Consider the following 19,016-nt stretch of genomic DNA (forward strand, 5'->3'; position numbering starts at 1 on the left):
ATGGACAGATCATCTAAGCAGAAAATCAACCAGGAAACAATGGCTTTGAATGACACACTGGACCGGATGGACTTAAAAGATATATTCAGAACTTTTCATCCTAAAGCAGCAAAATTCACATTCTTCTTAAGTGCACATGGAACATTTTTCAGAATAGATCACATACTGGGTCACAAATCAGCCCTTAGCAAGTACAAAAAGATCAAGACCATACCATGTATATTTTCGGATCCCAACACCATGAAACTTGAAGTCAACCACAAGAAAAAATTTGGAAAGCCCTAAATACATGGGGGTTAAAGAACATCCTACTAAAGAATGAATGGGTTAAGCAGAAAATTAAAGAAGAAATTTAAGAATACATGGAGGCAAATAAAAATGAAAACACAACAGCCTAAAACCTTTGGGATGCAAAAAGGCAGTCCTAAGAGGCAAGTTTATTGGAATTCAGGCCTTTGTCAAGAAGCAAGAAATGTCCCAAATACACAACCTGACCTTACACCTAAACGAGCTAGAAAAGGGATAGCAGAGGGTGCCTGGGTCTCAGTTAGTTGAGTGTCTGACTTCGGCTCAGGTCATGATCTCACCATTTGTGGATTCGGGCCTCGCATTGGGCTCTGTGCTGACAGCTCACAGTCTGGAGCCTGCTTCAGGTTCTATTTCTCCCTCTCTGTCTGGCCCTTCCCCGCTCACACTCTCTCTAAAAAATAAATAAATATTAAAAAAAATTTTTTAAATTAAGAAAAGTAACAGCAAATAAAGCCTAAAGGGAGAAGGAAAATAATAAAGATTAGAAGAGAAATAAGCAATATAGAAACAAACAAACAAAAAATACAGTAGAACAGATCAATGAAACCGGGAGCTTGTTCTTTGAAAGAATTAACAAAATTGATAAGTCCCTAACCAGATTTATGAAAAAGAAAAGAGAAAGGACTCAAATAGATAAAATCACAAATGAAAGTGGAAAGGTCACAACCAACACCACAGAAATATAAACCATTGTAAGAGAATAGTATGAAAAATTATATGCCAACAGACTGGAGGAAATGGAAGCAATCTAGAAGAAATGGACAAATTCCTAGAAACTCACAAACCTCCAAAACTGAAATAGGAAGAAATAGAAAATTTGAATACACCCATAACCAATAAAGAAATTGAATCAGTAATCAAAAATTTTCCAACAAACAAAAGTCCTGGGCCAGATGGCTTCCCAAGGGGATTCCACCAGAGACTTAAAGAAGGGTCAATACCTGTTCTTCTCAAACTGCTCCAAAAAGTAGAAATAGAAGGAAAACTTCCAAACTCATTCTACAAAGCCAGCATTACCTTGATTCCAAAGACCCCACTAGAAAGGAGATTGATAGACCAATATCCCTAATGAACATGGATGCACAAATTCTCAAGAAGATATTAGCAAACCAAAATCAATAGTACATTAAAAGAATTATTCACCATGATCAAGTGGGATTTATTCCTGGGCTGCAGTGCTGGTTCAATATTCACAAATTAATCAATGTGGTATACCACATTAATAAAAGAAAGGATAAGAATCGTATCATCCTGTCAATAGATTTAGAAAAAGCATTTGACCAAATACAGCATCCATTCTTGATAACAGCCCTCAACAAAGTAGGGATAAATGGAACATACCTCAACATCATAAAGGCCATATCCAAAAGACCCACAGCTAATATCCTCAATGGGGAAATGCAAAGAGCCTTTCCCCTACAGTCAGGAGCAAGACAAGAATATCTACTCTCACCATCACTATTTAATATAGTACTGGAAGTCTTACCCTCAGCAATCAGACAACAAAAAGAAATAAAGGGCATACAAATCAGCAAGGAAGAAGTCAAACTTTCACTGTTTGCAGATGACATGCTACTCTGTGTCAAACACCCAAAAGACTCCAGCAAAAAATTGCTAGAACTAATACATGAATTTGGCAAAATCACAGCATATAAAATCAATGTACAGAAATCTGTTGCATTTCTATACACCAATAACAGCAGACAAAGAAACCATGGAATTGATCCCATTTGTAGTTGCACCAAAAACAAACTACCGAGGGATAAACCTAACTAAAGAAGTAAAAGGTCTGAAAACTATAAAATGCTTATGCAAGAAGCTGAAGAGCACACAAAGAAATGGAAAAGCATCCCATGCTCATGGATTGGAAGAATAAACATTGTTAAAGTGTCCATACTACCCAAAGCAGTCTACACATTTATGCAATCCCTATTCAAAATACCACCAGCATTTTTTGCAGAGCTGGAAAAAACCATCCTAAAATTTGTATGGAACCACAAGACGCTGAATAGCAAAAGCAATCCTGAAAAAGAAAAACAAAACTGGAGATATCACAATTCCAGATTTCAAGCTATATTACAAAACTATAATGGTATTGGCACAAAAGACAGTATGGTATTGGCACAAAAACAGATACAAAGATCAATGGAATGGAATAGAAGACCCAGAAATGGCCACAACTATATGGTCAACTAATCTAAACCAAAAAAGGAAAGAATATCCAATGGAAAAAAGACAGTCTCTTCAACAAATGGTGTTGTTGGTAAAACTGGATGGGGACACGCGGAGGAATGAAACTGGACCATTTGCTTATACCACATACAAAAATAAATTCAAAATGGATGAAAGACCTAAATGCGAGACGGGAAACTTTCAGAATCCTAGAGGAGAACATAGGCCATAACCTCTTTGAACTTGGCTGGAGCAGCTTCTTACTAGATGTATTGCTGAAGGCAAAGGAAACAAAAGCAAATGTGAACTATTGGGACTTCATCAAGCTAAAAAGCTCTGCACAGCGAAGGAAACAACAAAAACTAAAAGGCAGCATATGGAATGGGAGAAGATACTTGCAAACGACATCTGATAAAAGTTTAGTATCCAAAATCTATGAAGAACTTGTCAAACTCAACACCCAGAAAACAAATAACCCTGGTAAGAAATGGGCAGGAGATGCTTGGGCAGCTCAGTTGGTTAGGCATCTGGCTCGGGTCATGATCTCACAGTTCATGGGATTGAGTCCTGAGTTAGGCTGTGCACTGGCTGTGTGGAGCCTGTTTAGGATTTTCTCTCTCTCTCTCTCTCTCTCTCTCTCTGCCCCTCCCCCACTCCCCCAAGCAAATAAACTTAAAAAAGAAAAAAAATTGGCAGAAGACATGAATAGACATTTTTCCAAAGAAGATATCCAGATGGCTAATAGACACATTGAAAAGTTGCTCAACATCCCTCATCATCAGGGAAGTACAAATCCAAACCATGAGGAGATACCATCTCACATCTGTCAGAATGGCTAAAATTAACAACACAAGAAACAATAGATGTTGGTGAGGACATAGAGAAAGGGGAACCCTCTTGCACTGACAGTAGGAATGCAAACTGGTGTAGCCACTCTGGAGAACAGTATGGAGGTTCCTCAAAAAACTAAAAATAGAACTACCCTATGATCTAGCAATTGCACTATTATTTGCCCAAAGCATACAAAAATACAGATTCAAAGGGGTACATGTACCCCAATGTTTATCAATAGGCAAACAATGGAGAGAACCCAAATGTCCATCCACTGATGAATGGATAAAGAAGATGTGGTGTATATATATATTACTCGGACATCAGAAAGAATGAAATCTTGCCATTTGTAATGACATGGATGGAGCTAGAATGTATTATGTTAAGTGTAATATGTCAATCAGAGAAAGACAAATACTGTATGATTTCACTCGTGTGAAATTTAGGAAACAAAACAGATAAACATATGGAAAGTGGTGGAGGGGAGTTGGGAGGAGAGAGAGGGAAACAAACCACAAGAGACTGTAAATGATAGAGAACAAACTGAGGGTTGATGGAGGGAGGTGGGTGGGGGATGGGCTGGATGGGTGATGGCTACTAAGGAGGGCACTTGTTGTGATGAGCACTGGGTGTTGAATGTTAGTGATGAATCACTGAATTCTCCTGAAGCCAATATTGCACTGTATGTTAACTAAAATTTAAATTAAAAAAAAATATATATTCCTTTTTAAGGGATAGTTGGGCAAATGCATTTGTTCCTTTGAGCACAACGGAAAAGGAATGTAGTGAAATGCAATTTTATTTGCCCATGTCTTCATATTTTTACAGAATGAAAGACACAGACATATTGTAATGAATAAATTGTTTTCAAGTTAATTTATTTCTATAATGATATAGCTAAAACAGTGATCCTGATTTTCCTAGCAGTCACTGTGAAAACTGGGCTCTATGGAAGCTTGTTATTTGCTTCTTTTCTAAGAAATGCAAATAGTGGAAAGCTAGAAGAATGAAATGGGTTTCTTTTTATGAGCCCCCTCAGTTAACCTGTTCCTTGTAAATCTGTGGTCTGCTTCAGACTCATCCATTAATATAAGGATAAATTCTACTTCTGTCTTAAAATAATTTTTTTTAATGTTTATTTATTTTTGAGACAGAGAGACAGAGCATGAGTGGGGGAGTGGCAGAGAGAGAGGGAGAGACAGAATCGGAAGCAGGCTCCAGGCTCTGAGCTGTCAGCACAGAGGCTGATGCAGGGCTCGAACCCACGAAGTGTGAGATCATGACCTGAGCTGAAGTCGGACACTTACCGAATGAGCCACCCGGCGCCCCTACATTTGTCTTTTTAAAGGATTTGTTCTTTATCATTGGCTTACAATCTGTGTTATGCCAGGCATTAATATCTCTGCTGATTTTCAAGATTTATACTGGGTTCAGAATTACCATTCCTTGCCAAAACAGAGGTAGAATTTGTCACTTGTGTACAAACAGTTGAAGTCTGTTAATTTTTTTTCTCCCCTTGTGTCTTGGGAATAGGTGCTGTAGCATTTGCCTTACAAGTTACAAGTATTTCCTTTTGAGGCACGGTACACTGGGATTCATAACTCATTAGATTTACTGGGAGTTTACTGCTTGATACATACTCCTGCCACAATATAAGGTTTTGTTGCTCATTTGTTTTCAAATAGGAAATTTGTGTGAAGGATGCTGAAGTTGTCTTGTGCGGAGGAACTGAAAGCATGAGCCAGGCTCCCTACTGTGTCAGAAACGCGCGTTTTGGAACCAAGTTGGGATCAGATCTCAAGGTTGGAACCATTAAAGTGTTTAAAAATTTTTTGTCATGCCATTACGCTAATAATTTTAATAACACCATGTTGGGAGAGAGAAAACAAATTTTGAAACCAATTTCCTTAATAGGGGATTGACAAGATACGAATGATTTGAAATTTGTAAACTATTTCAAAAGCCCAGTTTGGTTTTTAGTTTTGACATTTTTTTTTTTAATTTTTTTTTTTTCAACGTTTATTTATTTTTGGGACAGAGAGAGACAGAGCATGAACAGGGGAGGGGCAGAGAGAGAGGGAGACACAGAATCGGAAACAGGCTCCAGGCTCTGAGCCATCAGCCCAGAGCCTGACGCGGGGCTCGAACTCCCGGACCGCGAGATCGTGACCTGGCTGAAGTCGGACGCTTAACCGACTGCGCCACCCAGGCGCCCCTAGTTTTGACATTTTAACCCACATTAAAAAAAAAAAAAAAAAACCACATAGACTTTATCTCCCCACACCTCTGGTAGTGGAATTAATACTTGGAGAATGGAGGAAGGGAAGAGGCAGATCAAAAAGATAGGCAGAGCTTGAATTGATTAATTTCTCATGAATAATTGGGAAACCCAGTAATTAAATCTTTACTGTGATTTATGGAAGTTTTATTTCTGAAGCAATCTCCAATGAATAGATACTTCTTCATCATAGAAAACATTCTCTTTGTTGTTGTTTTTTTTTAAACATTCTCTTTGAATACAGATTATATTGTCCTAAATCAGACAAAAACTGATCTTCACATCTTTGAGAGCTACGGCGTGGGAATGACAGTGCTGATAAGGAATGATCGTGTGCTGTCCCTCCCATGTGACATTCTATATTGTTAGCATTTTCCAACAGTAATGACAGATTTACACTCTTCAGGCCAGTTCCTCACCTGGTCTTTTTGAAAGTTGGAAGGGATAAGACTTAGGAAATATGAGATAGTATTTTAGACGAAGTATGTTTGAGACAGCCTTCAGAAAGGTCGGTGACTCAAAGGCGCTGAGGCCATCTAGAAGGAACAGAAGGGCATGCTTACCAGAGACCAACTAACTGGATAATAAGTAACGACTTTTTCTGTTCCTCAAGAATCTACGTGTCCCAGGTCTCTTCAACTTCACAGTGACTGATAGAACAAGCTGTCCCTGTCATCGAAGGCACGGGTTGAAAAGGGCACAGACACGTGCAGGCTTGTCTACAGAGCTCAGAATCGTGCTTCACAAAGGTGGCTACAGGGCAACATTGCATGAGAACTCAGTGTTAGGTTTCTTCCAAACGTGGCCCTGAGGGTGTAATTTTTGCTTGTAGGTTGACTTCCTGTGTTCTCTCCCTGTACATTTAGCACCGTTGCCTCTCTTTAGTGCCCCACGTTTAGAGAGAGGGGGAAATGTGTGCATTTTATAATGACATTGGGTGTTTTTTAAAATGTCGCAGAACCAAATATGTATAGGAGTAAATGCTGTCAGGAAATGTAATTTTACTTTCCTCTTATTAATTATTTAAATGTCAAGACATTATAGCATATTACTTTCAAAAGATATGCTTTAACAAATCATTTTATTATGCATGTCTTTTTAATAGCTGGAAGATATTTTGTGGTCAGGATTAACAGATCAGCATATCCAACTCCCCATGGCAATTACTGCAGAGAATCTCGCTGTGAAATACAACATAAGCAGAGAAGACTGTGACAAATACGCCCTGCAGTCCCAGCAGAGGTGGAAAGCTGGTCAGTGAAATTGGATATTATAAATATCTATACAAAACTATGGGTGTGGGTGAAATGGGTAAAGTGCATCAAAGGTTATAAAATAAAAGAAGTCATAAAATAAAGTTTGTCAAATAAGTCGTGGGTATGTAATGTGCAGCATCGTGACCATAGTTAACGATACTGTATTGCATATTTGAAGTTGCTAAGAGAGTAGATCTTAAAAGTTGTCATTACAAGAAAAAGTTGTTGTAGCTATGTATGGGGACAGATGTTAACTAGACTTATCATGGTGCTCGTTTTGCCACACTGTATATATGAACGTTGAGTCATTCTGTTGTACACCTGAAACTAATATAACGTTACATGTCAGTTGTACGTCAACGTAAAAAAAAAAAAAAATAGAAGAGATTTCTTTCATTTCAGACGATAATGGTCATATAATATTTGTTTTAAATTACACCTTTAGATGGGCGCCTGGGCGGCTCAGTTGGTAAAGCGTCCGACTTTGACTCAGGTCATGATCTCGTGGACCATGAGTTCGAGCTCCGCGTCAGGCTCTGTGCTGACAGCTCTGAGCCTGGAGCCTGCTTTGGGTTCTGTCTCCCTCTCTCTCTGCCCCTCCCCCACTCATACTCTGACTCTCTCTGTCTCTCAAAAATGAGAGACATTAAAAAACGTTTTTTTAATTACACCTCTTGAAAATCACATTTTTCCTTCATTCTTTTGTTTTTAGATGGTCAGGTATTCTATTAATGATTGCAAAATTAACCAGAAATTTCTCTTTTGCAATACAGTAATACTACTTAAAAGTGGCCTTGTTAACTGACCTTATCTAGACGCTCACATTTTGCCCTGAACTGGTTCTGTTGTTAGTAGAACACTGAGGGCTCTGATACACTGTGAGAGATGAAGGGTCACAGGGGCTGCCGGGACAGAGGATGTTTTCCTCTGTGAGGCATATCCTACTCACAGGGAGGGGACGATAATGTTTGGAAAGGACCCACTGGGTATCCTTTTGTGCCTTCCTCCTCCCGTTCCTAATTGAGCATCACTGCACCCAACTGGAAGACATAGCACACTACCCCACAGCCAGAGCTACAGCGTCCTTGGTATAACATTCCACGCTGCTGCCAGGCCAGCCCGAAGCGGGTACCCCGCCAGCAGTGTTTCATAAGGATGGTGAGCTGAAGAAGTTTGAGAGTCTCCTGAAAAAAGTTTTTGAAATAAACTGTTACAGACGAGCAGAAACTCTTATTTAGGGATGTTACATACTTAGAATAGTGAGCGTGAAGTCCATCTTAGCATTTCAGCGGGAGGAGTGGGCTGGAGCTGATGCCAGCCAATTCATTCTCTGTGTTTTTCGGTGACACGTTTAAAGTGCGAAGGTGTTGGTCCAGAGGTCAAGAGTCATCAGTTCTCTCTCTGCCTTGGCCACATAGAAGTTATCTGACCTCAGTCATGTACTCACTGAGCATCTGTACAATGGAGATAAAAAATGTTTGCCTTCCCTTTTTTCCCTAATAGAGTTGTGAAATCCAAATATGGGAAGTGTTTTAGCCTGCTGTAAAGTGATTTCACACTTAAGGTGGTATCACTCCCTGCTTATCCTTATTTCTGACGCGTCAGATTACTGTAGTCCATTCGAGTCAGTGGAGATGGAAGTAGGTAAGCTGTTACACTTGGAACTGTGTCAGTAATAGCTCATATCGTTTCTTCAGGTTGCTTGTCACTACATTTCGGTTACACGTTTCTTGGCTCACTTCTTTTAGAGACCACTTCTTTTTTCTTCCTGTGCTAAACACTTAACGTAAGATCTACCCTCTTAGCATATTTTTAAGTGTACAATAATTATTGTTGTACAACTTGGTACCTTTTAAATTACTTCTCAACTCAGAGAAGTTTAAATAAGACTTAAATTTACTTAGTGCTATTATACCTGTAGCTAACAGACTAGGACTGCTAATAATCTAGCAGTACCTTGTAAAAAAAAATTGTAGTAAAAAAGGTCAAAAATTATAAGGTAAAAAAGATGCAGAATGCATTTGTATAGATTCATGGCAGTACATTTAATCCTCCGACAGGCAAGGTCAGTTGTACATGTAGTAAAGGCTTATTTTAAAGTAGGGCTGTGGGGAAAGGGGAGACCAGAAGTTACATTGAAGGATGTGTTTGATTTCATTTCTTATATCATCTTTTTTTTCCCATTCTTATGATGGTCTCCTATTTCAGCTAATGATGCTGGCTACTTTAATAATGAGATGGTACCAATTGAGGTGAAGACTAAGAAGGGGAAACAGATGATGCAGGTAGATGAGCACGCGCGGCCCCAAACAACCCTGGAGCAGTTAAATAAACTGCCTCCAGTATTCAAGAAGGAAGGAACCGTTACTGCAGGGAATGCGTCGGTAGGTGGCACGTACCTTGAACTCTCGAACTCTTCTTATTGTGTTCAGTGCAGAGTAATCGTGAGGTGTCTTTTAGATACTTTTCATACTAGTCTTTAGTAATTTAGCTTAAATTAGTAGTGTTCATAGGGGCACCTGGGTGGCTCAGTCAGTTAATCGTCCGACTCATGGTTTCAGCTCAGGTCATGATCTCACAGTTTGTGAGTTCAAGCCCCACGTCAGTCTCTGTGCTGTCAGCGAGGAGCCTTCTTGGGAGTCTCTCTCGCTCTCTCTCTCTCTCTCTCTCTCTCTCTCTCTCTCTAGCTCCCTCTCTCTCTCCCTCCCTCCCTCTCTCCCCCCCACCCCTCCCCCCACTAGCTCTCTCAAAATAAAAAAACTTTAAAAATTTGAAAAAAAAATTAGTAGTGTTCATATTCTGCTAATTGGGGTTTTCATGGTCCAAACCAAAATATTTTAACTAGGTGCTCTCATATAATACTCTTCCAATTTCTTGGTTCTTTCAGACTATTATCTGAGGAATCTGGAAGGAAATCTACCTGTGTTCATGTTTTGTTTTGTTTTTTCCCTGATGCATACAACTCATCAGATTTCTTACCTCTCCCCACTTCTGGATATAAGCTCCTCTTGCCACCGTTTCCTGTTTTCCGTCGGTGAAGTGGCATTCTGTGCCCGAGTCAGTCTCCGGCCCACCCGAGCACTGCGGGCACTACTTGCTATCCCCCAAATTGTGACGCTGCTTCCTCTGTATTACCATAATCCTAACATTACCCCGTTAGTTCAGATCATAATTAACTGGATCCTCTTGCCCTCTAATTAATCTTCTGTTTTTGTTTCCAAGGGGATATCCGATGGTGCTGGAGCTGTTATCATAGCTAGTGAAGATGCCGTTAAAAAACATAACTTCACACCACTCGCAAGAATTGTGGGCTATTTTGCGTCTGGATGTGATCCCTCTATCATGGGTATTGGTAAGTTTGCAGTGAAACGGACTGGTCTGTTATGTCTCCAGAGTTAACTCTTCTCTGACATTCAGATACCTTAAACAGTAGCCAAATCAAGGTCACTTGTGGAGAAAAGGAGATTGGTAATCAGTCATTTAAACAACTAATCTTCATGAAAAACGGTGCCAGGCACAGTAGGAAAACCAAGACTGTACAGACTCTTGTGGGCGGTTAATCATGTCTTACTGTCCATTTGAGATATTTATTTATTTATTTATTTATTTATTTATTTATTTATTTATTAATATGAAATTCATTGTCAAATTGGTTTCCAGACAACACCTCAATGCCCATCACCCACTTTCCCCTCCCTCCCACCCCCCACCAACCCTCAGTTTATTCTCAGTTTTTAAGAGTCTCTTATGGTTTGCCTCCTTCCCTCTCTGTAACTTTTTTCCCCCTTCCCCTCCCCCATGGTCTTCTGTTAAGTTTCTCAGGATCCACATAAGAGTAAAAACATATGGTATCTCTCTTTCTCTGTATGACTTATCTCACTTAGCATAACACTCTCCAGTTCCATCCATGTTGCTACAAAAGGCCATATTTCATTCTTTCTCATTGCCAAGTAGTGTTCCATTGCCATTTGAGATCTTTAAAACTAACACCCAGAATAGAACAGAGAAGAATTACAAGGTGGGGACAAGATGAGAGAACACGCGATGGGGGAGAGATCCTGGGGTGAAACAGAGATTCCTGAATGCTGGCTGTTCTGCATGTGGTCACTAGTATATCTCATTTCTTCTTCCCACAACCCCTTTGTGAATGAGAAAATTGAAACTTAGGGAGGTTGTCTTGTAAAGTTCCAGACCAGTAAGTGATGGAGCCAGGATGAGAACCGGGCCTCTCTAATTCAAGTGCTCTTCTCACCGTGTTGTCCCAGGAAGTCAAAGTCATGCCCACCCGGCTCAGCTGGGCCTTAATAGGAAAATGAAGAATTACAGTGTATCTCACTTGGCAAAGATTAGCAGAACCCCTACAAACGTGTACAGTTGACCCTTGAACAACGTGGGAGTTAGGGGCGCCAGCTGTCATGTAGCCAAAATCCAAGTATAACTTTCGATTCCCCCAAAACTTAACTACAATAGCCTACTGTTGCCCAGAAGCCTTACCAATAACATAAACTGTTAACACATATTTTATATGTAGTAAATACTGTAGTCTTACGATAAACTAGAGAAAAGGAAATGTTATTGACAAAATGCATTTATAGTACTCTACTATGTTTATCAAAAAAATCTGCCTGTAAGTAGATCCACACAGTTGTTAAAGAGCCAACTGTGTACTCTTTCTTGGCTTGAAAAATATGAATTAAGAGAACGAAAAGCTTTTTGCTGGATACACTCCAGGAACTGCAGCTGATGCTGACTGTAGTAGTTCCTGTCATCCTCGGAACTAATGAGGGGCCTCACTTACAAAAACATTCATGCCCAGAGGCTTTGATGTGTCCCACCTATACCCTCATACCCCAAAGAAAAGCCTATGCCAGGGCTATGTTCAGATTCTTGATAGGCCCAGAGATTTTGCTATGAGCTTAATTAGGCCTTCTTCAACTAATCAATTTTTGAAGTAGGTCCCACGCTAGAGGGAGGTTGACCTGTTGTGACCTGCATTCCCAGAGGTCCTTCAGTGTGAACCTCAAGCTTCTACCTGAGTAATTCCAGTATGCTGATTGGGACTGAGTTAATACCCAACCGTGTTTGCTGCCATGTCCTTCGGAGATGTCTCTCTACAGAATTCCTAAAAAAGAAAGCTGGCATGTCCATACTTTGTCGGCTTTCACTGTGCTTCAGATTACTTTAACTAAACTTTAAGCTGTGTAAACATCTGTGAAGAGTCCATTTGCGGGGGGGTGGGGGGGGGAGGGCACCTGGGCAGCTCAGTCGGTTAGGCTTCTGACTCTCTTTCGGCTCAGGTCTTGATCTCACAGTTTCATGAGTTTGAGCCCCACATCAGGCTCTATGCTCACAGCGCAGAGGTTGCTTGGGATTCTCTCTGCCCCTCCCCTGCTTGCACTCTCTCTCTCTCTCAAATAAATAAACTTTAAAAAAAAGTCCATTTTTTCTATGTTACAGGTTTAAAAGCTTATTAGCTTTCAGCTACTCGCTATCAACAAAACATCAGCTTTTGTTTTAGAGATGGAAGGTAGCTTAAAAACTTAAACATCTGTGTATTGGTATGGCATTTATCATTTCAGTGTCTAGAACAGTGGTTCCCAACCCCAAGTGATCATCAAAATCTGCCTGTAATCCCACCTCAAAAGGTTTTGTTTCACTACTTCCAGGGTGGAGCCTGGGAGTATGGCTTTTTTTTTTTTAAGTGTACCTAGGTGGCTTTGATGATCAATCAAATCTATCTGATATAGGTAAGTAGTTATTTTGTAGTTCTTTTTCAGTTTAACCTCAATTTTTACTAGGTTCTGTTACATTAATATAGTCAGCAAAAAAAAAATATAATTTTCCTTCGTTCTCTTCCAGGGTCTGAATGTTGGCCCTGTAGTACAACAAATAACATTGTGGAAGGCTTGATTCTTTCCCCCTTCAGGGCTTGAACAGATGCATATATACCGAATGCCCCACAGTGTCAGATGTCCCTTCACCTAAACAGCTGTCTATTGGTTGTCATATGGGATTAAACAAGTTAACTACATGAAATGGCACCAGATGAATAAGCCAGGGAGAGCCGTTACTGAGTGGTGGGGACTGACTCATCAATCCAGTTTCTAAGAATAGTTTCCTCAGTTATGCAGTTCTCCAACATCAAGCAATCCTTAGCACTGTAGAGTAGCTACTGACCCAGAAAAAGGGGAAAAGCCAGGACCGAGAAAGAACAGTAATGGCTCCAAGGAAGGACACATATGGAAAGACAGTGCTCCCTGGAACTCACCAGTGATGGCAATAGTGGGTGAAGCTTGGAACCTCTTTAGCTGTAGCAGCTCTGGCTTTATCTTTTATTGGGCTTTATTTGTAGAAAGGATTCCAGTGGTTAAAAAGAAAAATGTTAAAAACCAATTCAGAGCACTTCTGATGAGAAGCTTGTAGCCCAAAACAGGTACCCAAGGTCACATAGCTATTTAGTGGTAGGCCTAGAAATGAGATCTCCTTTTCCCAATGAGAATACTATAACTTCCTGAGTCCGGGTAAATAACAGTGTTATGGGAACATCCTTTAAAACTCAAGTTGCGGCCCAGGATAGTGTAATGATTCTAAGTTAACAACATATCGAGTCGTGCCTAATATGGATATGAAGGCAAGGAAGTATGTAGGATGGTGGGTGTCACATCCTCAGCTTTTAGTTCTGAGTGTCTTTCACAGGATGCTTCATCCCTGACCATGCTGGAAAACATGCTTTCCTGTTGACTGTCCATCCTGCTTTGGGGCCTTAGAGATACAAAGAGAATCTGGAACTAGGTTCTGTGCTAACGCGCAAAACTGGTTCTTCAAATTGAAAAGCGCTAACTGGGTGCCCTCAACCAATAAGCATACTGTTGTCCAAAGAACATTTTAACTAGGTGACAAAACAAGTTACGTTATATTTAGATTGCATTATGCTTCTCATACAGACTGATTTCTCATTTACCTTAGGTATATTTATGAAACTTGTTGCGGGATATTTGACTACTTGAATTCAGCAGAACATACCAGATAGATAGATAGATAGATAGATAGATAGATAGATAGATAACTTATGGCAATTTCGTTCTTTATGAACAGATAAAGAAGTAGATAATCTTCTTTAGCCAGATTTTTTATCTTATGGGAAAAATGTCAATATACCTAAAAATTATGAGCAGCATTAAACAGCCATGGGTGATCATCAGTAATCTGGGAGCTAAAGTTTCAGAAGTCTTACTGGGTAGATTTTGCATCTGCAGAGGGGGTTTTGTTTTGTTTAAATTCTCTGCCTACTGTTGGCATTATAAACACCTCTTTGCTTCAGAGATCTTTTCCCTCAAGTGCCTCGTGGCTTCCTGTCTTGCTGTGCCCACGTGGAGATGCTACTGCTGCATCTTGCCTTTTGCCCAGATGGCCTGCAAGTTCAGAGTAGCCACAGTCTCTTCAGTACTAGGAATGCATGTGATTTGTATGCAGGAGAGCACTCGGTCTGCCTGGCCATTTGGTATGAAGCGTGGTCTGTAAATGCGGAACCCCAGATAGAACTCCTTTGGCTCTCTGAACCCTTAAAGCTGTTTATGGTAGAATGTCTCACGTGAGCCTCTCATCTACAATTGGACTGCATAACCAGCTTTTCCCTTGGGTTCTTTTTTCTGTTTTTTTATTGTCCCATCATTGAATAATGTGCTATCAAGGTAGTAAGAACTGTGGCTACTAATAACTGTCACATTATTTCTTCCTTCCTTACCTGTTTAGTAAAGAAGGAGAAATTTGATACTTAACTAAATATGAGATGAAATTGATTTTTGTGCTTATATAGGTCCTGTTCCTGCTATCAATGGGGCACTGAAGAAAACAGGACGGAGTCTTAAGGACATGGATTTGGTAGAGGTAAGTGTGATGCTTTTTTATATGAGTAAACCACCAACTTCTACAGCATTAATGGCTTTATTTGGTATTTTATAGCTCTTTTGTTTTAGTGCTATTGCCTTTCCAAATGATGTGCATCTAAATACGTATTACTTTTCATTACATGCCTTGGTTGGTACTTTTGTCTACCTGATTAAAATGCTTTATGTATATTTGAATAATTAAAACAGCCTGATTTTTTCTACTAAAATATGAATTCCTGGAAACTTCTTTGACCCTTATAAGGCTATTGCATTTTAGACTATTAATGTGCTTGTTGAATTCAATTGAATATGATATAAGGTGGGTGAGAAATAAACAACTTTAACCTTCTTTTATGGATGAAAATGAAAAAATACAAGCAAAAGAATTGACATAATAGAAAACTGTATCTGATGCCAAATCTAGAAGTTTCTGGCCCTCTCCCCAAGTTAAAACTCCCCCTTCCCCAAACTTATCTTTGGCTTTTACACAATAGTGCAGCTAGATTTAGGATGTCATAATTTTTCGCATAGAAAACTTAAGTTTATTGGTATGGTGATTTTTTTTTTTAATATTAGGTTAGAACAAAGGCATCTTAAATGTGTAGAATAATTAAAAGTAGGAGTAGAAAAGAAAATACTTAAGGCTGGATTATATACATTTGGGGAGTATTTGAAAATTTTAGGTAATTAAACATATGCTCCTTGACATTGAAAGATAACAAATACAACAAAGGAAACGTCTCTATTTAAATTGGTAGAGAAGGGGCGTTCTCTGGGCACACGTGTGATCTCCTCTGTGGTAATCTCTCATCCAGGAAACCATGGTTTTAGACAAATGGCTTATCCTTAAATCTCTTCTTCCATTATTAGAGCCTCAAGGGGGCTAATTAATTACCATATTTGTATTAGCAAATAATGTCATTAAATTTTTTACTTTAGATTTCACACTTAAAAACTCTGTTTAAATTTGTCAGCTCTTTAAATCTGTTCATAATCATTTATAGATGTATATGTACTCAAGGACATAGCGCTCAACATCTTGATATGATTGTCTTCGGGACTTTTGATGATCATGCCGATATAAAATGCCGATATAAAATGGAAAAATAATGTAGGATCTAAAGACAAACAAAGCACCATCTTGGGGAAACAGAAAATACAGTAGGAAAGAACACGACTAGATTTTGATCTCGACTCTGTAAAAGTTACCTCTCTTAACAGTTTTCCTACTGACACAATTTTCTAGCTACAATCACGTTGAAAATATACTGCTATGAACTTGAAGGAAGGTAATTTTTTTTTTATTTTTTTTTTAACATTTATTTATTATTGAGAGACAGAGAGACACAGAGCGTGAGCAGGGGAGGGGTAGAGAGAAGGGGAGACACAGAATCTGAAGTAGGCTCCAGGCTCCGAGCTGTCAGCACAGAGCCTGATGCGGGGCTCGAACTCACAAACTGAGATCGTGACCTGAGCCGAAGTCGGACGCTTAACTGACTGAGCCACCCAGGTGCCCCAGGAAGGTAATTCATATAGCCAACCTTGTTAAGTAATAAATACAATACTTTTCAGATCTGCCTAGTATCAGCATAGTAACCATTCTGTGTGTCTGGCTCTGAAGGTTTATCCTTTGTCATATGTCAGTTTCTTCTAGGAATTATGGCAAGTAGCACTGTAGTAATAATGTTAACAGCGATCATCTACTGAATAGTTGGTATGTGTCAGGTGCTACACTAGACACTTAATACCCATAATTTCATTTAACCTTGACAATAACTCTTAGGCTGTACTGCATCCACATTTTACTGTTGAGGGAACCTCGAGTGTCCAGAACTTAAAGAACATGCACTCAGCCAAGATTTGAGCCATCTCTCTGGCTTCAGAACCTGTGGACCATCTCCCACTGCCTCTAGTAGGTATGTTTATAACATTACTGAGGATTCCTTTTTTTCAAGGGATGCAGTGGACTTAAAGTATAAGTTAGTAAATACACCCATTTTCAAACCTGATGTCTTTACAAAGAGTGGTTGAAGATAAACTAAAATAACCTCGCAAGGTAGTTTAAATAGAAAAAAAAAAAAGAGCAAAATTAGCCATCAGTAGGACTGGACAATTCTCGGTCGAAAATCAACTTATGAGTAAGGATTTTTACCAGTGTTTTGATTATTTTTAGGTGAATGAAGCTTTTGCTCCTCAGTACTTAGCAGTTCAGAAGAGTTTGGATCTTGACCCAAGTAAGACCAACGTGAATGGCGGAGCCATTGCTTTGGGTCACCCACTGGGAGGATCTGGAACAAGAATTATGGCGCACCTGGTTCACGAATTAAGGTATCTGCTAGAAATTGTTGCATTTTATATTTGCCATCATTGGTAAAAATGCACGGATTTAGGTTTCCCCAGAACAGTCCAACACTTTTCATTCCTCCTCATATCCCCCTGTACTGCTTCTCACCAGGAACAAGTTATACCCTTTCCGGCTGAGATTAGAGGTGACTCGGTTGACTTTTTAGGGGCTCTGCACTTGGGATGTGCACGCTTCCTCATGTTTGCCATGGGCTCAGTGTAGCCCCTCAGCACATGCCCCCTCCTGGCTCTGCCCCCACCCGGTGCTGGTACACAGCAGTCAGCACTCACGAGGCCACCGTCCTCATGGTGCTCACACTCTAGTGCCCATTACAAGAGCAAGATAAAATTATTTAGGAAACCAGACAACATATTGGGAGGGTTCCCATCTAGATGCTGTCATTTAAGAAACCGAAGCAAACTGCTAGTTTGGGCCTGAGCTAAGTGTTTCCTTCACTGTTGCCAGGGTTCCAGGAGGAGCCTTCTGTGTGTTTGAAATCTTTCAGTCCTAATAGAAGAGCTCCTCCTTCCCGTGCTGTGTGTTTTGGACCATTTCTTTCTGTTAGGAACGTTGCAAACAAAACCAAATATGTCAGGCCTAAAAAAAAAAAATCACTCTGGCTCCTGTTAAGGTAAATGGGACTCATTTCACTTAATAAGTAATTGAATTGAAATGAGTGACGTGCACCGGAAAGTTCCTAGGTGGCTTTCTCAAGGTCGTTCTGTTAGATTGAGGAATGAGAACAGATTGTGATCCAAAGGAGTCTAATTTTTATGAAAGGGGCATGAAATGCTTCTAAATTACCTGCCTTTTCACATGGACAAACTTCAGTAATTGCACTCACTCCAAGGTGCCATAAAAATCCGAAACCATATAAATCAAAGAGGCCGATGGCTCCTCACTCCTCCTCAGGAGGAGCCCGTCTCCGCCTGTCTCTGCCACCTCCTGTCTCTTCTTTCCCCCGGCACACCTCAGCGTCTCTGTCTCTCGGCTTCCCCCTTCTGTGTTACCACTTTCTTTTAGTACAAGTATTCCGCTTTCTAAATTCTTTCTCCTCTTGCGACTGTAAACCGATATTGAGGATTGGGGAAAAGATTGAGATGAGCTGAATGAGAATGATTAATGTAGATGTGACCATTATTAATTCTATTTAATTAGTTTTCGAATTAACTCTGTTCGTTTTTTATTCGGGTGGATTTCAGCCACTGCTTTCTCTTGCAGGCGTCGGGGTGGAAGATACGCTGTGGGATCAGCTTGCATCGGGGGCGGCCAGGGTATCGCAGTTATCATCGAAAGCACAGCCTGAGGGGCCCGCCGAGGCCCGCTCGCACTTCGAGGGGCCAGGGCCACAGGGAGCCAGGTGACCTTCAGAGCAGCTGCAGAACCACACATGCCCTGTACTGAAAGTCATTGAGCTCGATGAAGGGATAGTGAGGCAAAAAGATGTGTCTCTCATGAATAAGAGCCCACGCCAGAATAAATAAGTTCTCTCAGATTTGCACCAGATGGGCTCTATCTCTGAGCAAACGTCCAACCACAGAGGCCTTAAAAGAATTGGTATAATGCTGAATAATCCCCACTTATGCCTTAGATAATACGAGTGCAAGAAAATTGAATAAATACTGCTTTAACTTCAGTTAATCCTTTCCTGTCATTTCTTGCATTTTTAAAAATTTTTAATTGAGGTAAAATACATGTAAAATAAAATTTACCATCGACCACATTTAAGTGTTATTAAATACATTGATGTTATTGATACAATCCCCGGTAGCATCCATCTCCAGAACTCTCTTCATCTCGTGGAGCTGAAACTGAGTCCCCGGTGCCCTCCCTGCGGCCCCCGGCCACCACCATTCGACTGTCTGCCTCTAAGAATCGGCCTACCCAAGGCCCCGCACAAATAGAGTCATACAGGGTTTGTCCTGTTGTGACTGGCT

The 19,016-nt window shown here is 40.2% G+C and overlaps 1 protein-coding gene across 2 annotated transcripts in view; it reads left to right on the plus strand.

Annotated features, from left to right (window-relative positions):
* The window catches only part of ACAA2 (acetyl-CoA acyltransferase 2), a 34,204-nt gene extending 15,489 nt beyond the window's left edge, over nucleotides 1-18,715 (plus strand). For both annotated transcript variants that reach the window (XM_030336222.2, XM_030336223.2), the window contains 7 exons: nucleotides 4,998-5,114; nucleotides 6,696-6,843; nucleotides 9,055-9,230; nucleotides 10,069-10,198; nucleotides 14,663-14,733; nucleotides 16,909-17,063; nucleotides 18,301-18,715. In XM_030336222.2, coding sequence (XP_030192082.1) covers nucleotides 4,998-5,114; nucleotides 6,696-6,843; nucleotides 9,055-9,230; nucleotides 10,069-10,198; nucleotides 14,663-14,733; nucleotides 16,909-17,063; nucleotides 18,301-18,385 — 882 coding nt within the window. In that variant the 3' untranslated portion in view covers nucleotides 18,386-18,715. The remainder of the gene's footprint in view (nucleotides 1-4,997; nucleotides 5,115-6,695; nucleotides 6,844-9,054; nucleotides 9,231-10,068; nucleotides 10,199-14,662; nucleotides 14,734-16,908; nucleotides 17,064-18,300) is intronic.
* The last annotated feature ends 301 nt before the right edge of the window (nucleotides 18,716-19,016 follow it).

The sequence above is a fragment of the Lynx canadensis genome, chromosome D3, assembly GCF_007474595.2.
Source record: "Lynx canadensis isolate LIC74 chromosome D3, mLynCan4.pri.v2, whole genome shotgun sequence".
In the NCBI taxonomy this organism is placed as follows: Eukaryota; Metazoa; Chordata; class Mammalia; order Carnivora; family Felidae; genus Lynx; species Lynx canadensis.